The sequence below is a fragment of the Trichechus manatus genome, unplaced genomic scaffold (genome assembly GCF_000243295.1).
Source record: "Trichechus manatus latirostris isolate Lorelei unplaced genomic scaffold, TriManLat1.0 scaffold00060, whole genome shotgun sequence".
Classification (NCBI taxonomy): Eukaryota; Metazoa; Chordata; class Mammalia; order Sirenia; family Trichechidae; genus Trichechus; species Trichechus manatus.
In genome coordinates, this window is record NW_004443996.1 from 14,208,695 (window position 1) to 14,215,955 (window position 7,261).

General features: G+C 34.7%; 1 protein-coding gene across 8 annotated transcripts in view; it reads left to right on the forward strand.

Annotated features, from left to right (window-relative positions):
* ATRX (ATRX chromatin remodeler) overlaps positions 1–7,261 on the forward strand; it is a 427,573-nt gene that overhangs the window by 376,842 nt on the left and 43,470 nt on the right. For all 8 annotated transcript variants that reach the window (XM_004378897.3, XM_023733624.1, XM_023733626.1 and 5 more), the window contains 2 exons: positions 618–795; positions 1,945–2,139. In XM_004378897.3, the coding sequence (XP_004378954.1) occupies positions 618–795; positions 1,945–2,139 (373 nt within the window). The remainder of the gene's footprint in view (positions 1–617; positions 796–1,944; positions 2,140–7,261) is intronic.

Below are 7,261 nucleotides of genomic sequence, written 5' to 3' on the forward strand. Positions count from 1 at the left end.
TAATTTTCTATGTACTCATCACTAATTCATTGCCAAATTCTCCTGCAGAAATATAAATCCTTCCTTATGTTCCAACACATCAGATAATCTCAGTTTTATTTCTTTTCTTGGACACATCTTTCTAGAGTGCTCTGTATTCTTGCTCCTATTCGTATTTAACATCTCTCCTTACATTCATTATATTATTATAACTGTTTGCGTATCAGCCACCCCTAACTACTACACTCAGCTCCTTTCATACTTTCCTTCATTGTAATGTACTTAGTACTCGTAACAGTACCTATCACAATGTGGACTTATGGTGATATATAAATTTTCTAAATTTACAAATAAAACCTTAAATATATTGTAAACATATGGTTTCTGTGTTCATCTTTATTCCTAAATCAGACTGTTTCATTTTCTAGCAATACAGTTCTTCCTAGGAATGTAAATCATAAACCTGACTACTTAGATATATCTTTTTTTTTGTTTTCACTAAATAAGTAATGAATTTTCTGAACTCCAGATTGTTCAAAAGATTGCCTTAGGGTCAGAAATTCATATTATAATTAAAATGTGTGAAGCACTCCATTACTTCTATTATTAAAGCATTTATTCTATATTTTCCTTTTCAGAGGGCGGTTATTTATCATTTCCACCAAAGCAGGATCTCTTGGGATTAATTTGGTAGCTGCTAATCGCGTGATTATATTTGATGCCTCTTGGAATCCATCTTATGACATCCAGAGTATATTCAGAGTTTATCGCTTTGGACAAACTAAACCTGTGTATGTATATAGGTTCTTAGCTCAGGTAGGTTCGTAATTTATATTGTCTTTTTTGTATTGAAAAGTTGGGTTGAACTGACATTTTAGGGGTTTAGACATGTGTATTACAGAGAGGCCAAGAAGGTTAAAAACATCATTCTATACGTAAGGGAGCAGAAGTTAAGTTTGGTCTCTCTTATGATTTTCTGTTTTGCAGTTGGTCCATTTCCATAACATCAGATTTTTTAGATTGAGATGATTTTGCATGGATAAACAGACTAGCATTCTTGCTTGTTCAGGAAAGTTAAACATTTATAGTTCATTTACTTAGCATACATAGAAAAGTAAATAACTAACTCTAAGTTGCTTATATATGAAAAGGTCAACTGATCATTATTTTTAATGGCCACTGGGTATTAAAGAATGTAGGTTAATAGGAAGAGAAGTTAACCTGTTGTAACAACACAGAATTATTACAAAGAATGATATTTTCTACTTCCTAGACAAGAATATTAAAGTCATTTTCCTTTAAATATAAACTTGGGTATTAAAAACCAGACAGAAACTCAAGTTTAAGAAAAATAAGTGAAATCAAAGAAATGGATGCAGTGCAAGGTAATATAAGTTTATAGAATCAAGTTGCCCTTTCAACTGGTACATCTGCTTTGGTAGTAGGTACTACTCTCTCCACCTTCCTCCCTTGCTTGTTTAATCTCTTTTATATCTCAAAAGAGATTAACTCAATATATGCCCTACACTAATCCTGCCTCATTAACATAACAAAGACAACCCATTCCCAAATGGGATTATAACCACAGGCATAGAGGTTAAGGATTTACAACACATATTTTTGGGTGGACATAATTCAGTCCATAACACTCTAGTATCTGCCTGCTATCCCACTTCCACTGAGCACAGGAATATATAAAGCAACGCATTAATGCATTTTGGTCAGATAACGTAGAATGGTTATCAGTAGTATGATTTTCCTAATTTGTCCTGGTAAACTATGAACAGATGAAATCTTTCATGAATTAGGCAACATTGTTAATAAAATTTGCTTTATGACAATATATTACTATGAAGTGTTACCATTTCACATTAACCAATAACTCCATGATTAAGTTTCTCCATGATTAAGTTTCATGCTTACAAAATTGTATTTATTTGTATATTGTTACTTCTTTTTACAAAGGGAACCATGGAAGATAAGATTTATGATCGGCAAGTAACTAAGCAGTCACTGTCTTTTCGAGTTGTTGATCAGCAGCAGGTTGAGCGTCATTTTACCATGAATGAGCTTACTGAACTTTATACCTTTGAGCCAGATTTATTAGATGACCCTAATTCAGAAAAGAAGAAGAAGAGGGATACTCCTATGCTGCCAAAGGTAAACATCTTTAGATTATTAGATTTAAAAAAAAACATATGGACCAGGGAAATTTTGCTACTAGTATGAAAGTTAATCTTCTGACTAATAATATATTTCAGGATTTTTCAAAGAGAATAAAATTGTATGTAACAAATTTTGTCTGGATAATTATAAGTGAGAGGATGCTTGATTAATTCTCCATGTGACACCACGAAGAAATAGTGTAATCTGAAATATATATTCTATGCCAAATAAAAAGTTCAGCCTTCCAACAAAAGGTCTCTGAGTCGAAACCTTAAAGTTGTGTGGTTCCTTTTTAGTAAACCTCCAGTAAAGGGCATACATTATTTTAATAACTATATGAAATTAAACTGTCTTTTCCTTAGCATTCTCTGCTGTCATACAGCAATTAAGAATCAGCAAAGAAAACCATATCTCTTGATATTTTTCACCATCCTAAAGCAAGTAAGACTTTCACACTTAGAAAAGAACCCTTAGAGGTAATCTAGTCAAGCCCTCTCGTTTATGGATGAGGAAACTTGGCTCAGAGACATTAGGTGACTTGTCCACAGTCTTCAGCTAGTAAGTGGCAGAGCCAGGACTACTATCTACATCTATCTTCTGGCCCATTATTCTTGGGTAAGAAAATGTTATTTAATATTAATGTAGCAAGTAAAGACTCCTCCAGGTAAAATGGTGACTGTGTATTTATTCTAGTTATCTAAAAAATAGGCCAATTTTCTTTTTTGAAATTCTTATGGGAGTTGCCTTTCTTGATGTCTTGGTTTCAAATTCAAGTACTTAGTTTCAAATTCAAGCAGCTACCAGGATACGATGTCAGTATAGCAAAGTAAGCAGTAAGCACTTTAGTCACTTGTAAAAAACACAAAAAGTAATTTAGTTCTTCATATGGTTGGATGCATTTAATTAAAGCAGAAGGTAATGGGAATAAATGTTTTTTCTCATACTAATATAAATCAGTGATTTCCCCAGTTTCATTTTTAATGTAGGTATCAATTAAAATAATACGTACATTAAGCATTTTGAAAATATTTTTTAAAAAGTCCTTTGTGTATAAACAAATATTTTTTCTGATCAGTGAACTTTTCTTCCATTTAAAGTTCACTGATAATAGCATTGAGAAAAGACTTTATTTTGTGACAACCTCCATTAAATCCTTTGGAATAATGCCTTAGGGACACATAGGGGTTTAAAATCTACCACTTTTTAATGAGTTTCAGAACACTTTTTAAAAGATCATTTTATTTCTATATTAAATTAATCATTATTTAGCTTTATATATAAAACAGAATGTGGTTAAGATTCTTGAGTAGTCTTCTAACAATTTTCTGTGAACATACAGATTTGTTTATATATCTTTGAAAGCATACAGACACAAATGATATCATACCATACATAATCTCTGCAGCTGGCTTTTTTCATCCAGACGTATTTTGAACTTCTTTCTATATTGGTGCATAAACCTGCACCTTTTTTTTTTTTAAACAAGTGCATTGTGTTCACTCACCTGTTTTTTTTTTAAGTCTTGAATCTCCAACATCTTTCATACCAGTTACTTAATTTTATATGGCAAGAAGTATTCCTCTAAGGATTTACACGTTTGCACACATGTTTATAATTTTAAAGATGCTGGACTTTCCCTTTTCAATTTGAGAATGATTTTATATCTGTCTAATTGGCACCTTTCTAAAAATTATACTTAACTTTAAATTTCAACTTTTATCAGAAATAGCCCATGATTAGTAACATTTCTGACAGGAAGCACACCTTCCAGTTAGAAAACGGAAATTGCCTTGAATTTATTATTTGGTAAATTTCTGGTTGTAGGAAATCTGTTTAATTTGATAAACATTTATTGTTTATTTGCTGACTTTGAGATGTACTATGAGGGGAGACGAGAAAGAATAAGACATTGTACCTTAAAGAAGATTTAAAAAATACAGTAGGGAAGAAATGCTATGTAATTATTATAGCGTGTCTGGAAGGAAACCATCTGTTTTATAATTTGGAGATCTGAGTCATCAAAGGTATTGTGCTTATTTATTTATAGTCTTTACTTACTGCTATATTGCTTTTGGTACTATACCTCTTCGCCCAAGAGCGAAGAGAAAAAGCAATATTAAATGGTATATTAACACAAAGTGTTAAACTCTCGCATAGCTCTTTAAAAAAGGAAAATAATAGTTAACTTATTAATTTCCTGCTGGGTTTCATACTCTGTGCTCAACAAATGAAAAGCAGATAATGCTGTGTTCATTTTGGAGAAAAGGAAATAGAAGCTCAGAGAGTTATGTAATTTACCCAAGTTTACACACCTAATTAGAGCTGAAGCTGTCCTTCAAACCAAGCCTGCCCAACTCCAAAGTGCGTACTTTTTTTTTCTATTTTTAACATTTTATTGGGTTTTAGGTGAAAATTTACGGAGCAAATTAATTTCCCATTTAACAAATTGTACACAAAGTGTTCCATAACATTGATTGCAGTCCCCACACTGTGTCAACACTCTCTGCATTTCCAACCTGGGTTCCCCGTTTCCTTCCATCTGGTTTTCCTAACCCTTCCTACTGTCACATCTTTACTTTTGGGCAAACGTTACCCTTCTGGTCTCGTATAATTGTTTGTTCTACAGAGCACATTCTTTTTGGGTGTTATTGTTTATTTTATATGCTGTCTGTTGCTTGGCTGAAAGGTAATTTCCGAGAATGGCTGCAGTTCCAAGTCAAAGGGGTGACTTAGGGCCATAATCTCGGGGATTCCTCTAGTCTCTATCAGGCCAGTGAGTCTAGTCTGTTTTTATGAATTTCATTTTTTTTTGTACTTTAGGTGAAAATTTACAGCTCAAATAAGTTTCTCATACAAAAATTTATACACACATTCTTATGTGACCCTAGTTGCTATCCCTGTAATGTGACAGCACACTCCCCCTTTATATCCTGGATTTCCTGTGTCCATTCAACCAGTTCCTGTCCCTTTATTCCTTCTCATTTCGCCTCTGGATAGGAGGTGCCCACTTAGTCTTGTGTATCTACTTGAGCTAAGTAGCACACTCTTCATGAGTATCATTTTATGTCTTATAGTCCATTCTGATCTTTGTCTGAAGAGGTGGCTTCGGAAATGGTATTCGTTCTGGGTTAACAGAGAGTCTGGGGGCTGTGTCTTCTGGGGTTCCTCTAGTCTCAGTCAGACCATTAAGTCTGATCTTTTTACATGAATTTGAGTTCTGCACCCCACTTTTCTTCTACTCCGTCAGGGACTCTCTGTTGTGTTCCTTGTCAGGGCAGTCATTGGTGGTAGCCGAGCACCATCTAGTTCTTCTGGTCTCAGGATGATGGAGTCTCTGGTTTATGTGCCCCTTTTGTCTCTTGGGCTACTATTTTCCTTGTGTCTTTGGTGTTCTTCATTCTCCTTTGCTCCAGGTGGGCTGGGACCAATTGATGCTTCTGAAATGGCCACTTGCAAGCTTTTAAAACCCCAGACACCACTCACCAAAGTGGGATGCAGAGTATTTTCTTAATAAACTCTGATGGCAGTTGACCTCGATGCCCCCCAAAACCATGGTCCCCAGACCCTCACCCCTGCTACTCTGTCCCTCGAAGTGTTTGGTTGTGAGGAAACTTCTTAGCTTTTGGTTTAGTCCAGTTGTGCTGACTTCCCCTGTAGTGTGTGTTGTCCTTCCTTCACCGAAGTTGATACTTGTCTACTATCTAGTTAGTGATTTCTCCTCCTCCTCTCTCCCCACCCTCGTAACCATCAAAGAATGTTTTCTTCTGTGTATAAATGTTTCTTGAGTTCTTAAAATAGTGGTTTTGTACAATATTTGTCCTTTTGCAACTGACTAATTTCACTCAGTATAATGCCTTCCAGATTAATCCATGTTATGAGATGTTTCATGGATTTATCATTGGATAGTATTGCATTGTGTAAATATACCATAATTTGTTTATCCATTCATCCATTGATGAGCACCTGGGTTGTTTCCATCTTTTTGCTATTGTGAACAGTGCTGCAGTGAACATGGGTATGGATATATCTATTCGTGTGATGGCTCTTATTTCTCTAGGATATATTCCAAGGAGTGGGATTTCTGGATCGTATGATATTTCTATTTCTAGCTTTTTAAGGAAGCACCAAATCTATTTCCAAAGTGGTTGTACCATTTTATATTCCTACCAACAGTGTATAAGATAAGTGTTCCAGTCTCTCTACAACCTCTCCAACATTTATTATTTTGTGTTTTTGGATTAATGCTAGCCTTGTTGGGGTGAGATGGTATCTCATTGTAGTTTTGATTTGCGTTTCTCCAGTGGTTAATGATCGTGAGCATTTCCTCATGTACCTGTTAGCTGCCTGAATGTCTTCTTTGGTCAAATGCCTGTTCATATCCTTTGCCCATTTTTTAATCGGGTTATTTGTCTTTGTGTTGTTGAAGTTTTGCAGTATCTTGTAGATTTTAGAGGTTACACCCTGACTGGATATGTTGTAGCCAAAAATTTTTTCCCAGTCTGTAGGTTGACTTTATACTCTTTTGGTGAAGACTTTTGATGAGCGTGTTTGATTTTTAGGAGCTCCCGCTTATCTAGTTTCTCTTCTGGTGTTTGTGCATTGTTAGTTAACATTTTACATTCTGTTTATACCATGTGTTAGGGCTCCTTGCATTGTCTCTATTTTTTCTTCCATGGTCTTTATCGTTTTCAATTTTATATTTAGGTCTTTGATCCATTTGGAGTTAATTTTTTTGCATTGTATGAGGTATGAGTCTTGTTTCATTTTTTTGCAGATGGATATCCAGTTATGCCAGCACCATTTGTTAAAGAGACTGTCTTTTCCCCTATTTAATGCACTTCAGGCCTTTTTCAAATAGCTGCTCATAGGTGGATGAATTTACATCTGGATTCTCAATTCTGTTCCATTGGTCTATGTATCCATTATTGTACCACTACCAGGCTGTTTTAACTACCGTGACAATATGTGATTTTTGTTAGGTGCCATCAAGTAGGTATACCATGGCAGTATAATATGTTCTAAAATCAGGTAATGTGAGACTTCCCACTTTGTTCTTCTTTTTTTTTATATTTTATTGTACTTCAGGTGAAGGCTTACAAAACAAATAGTTTCTCAT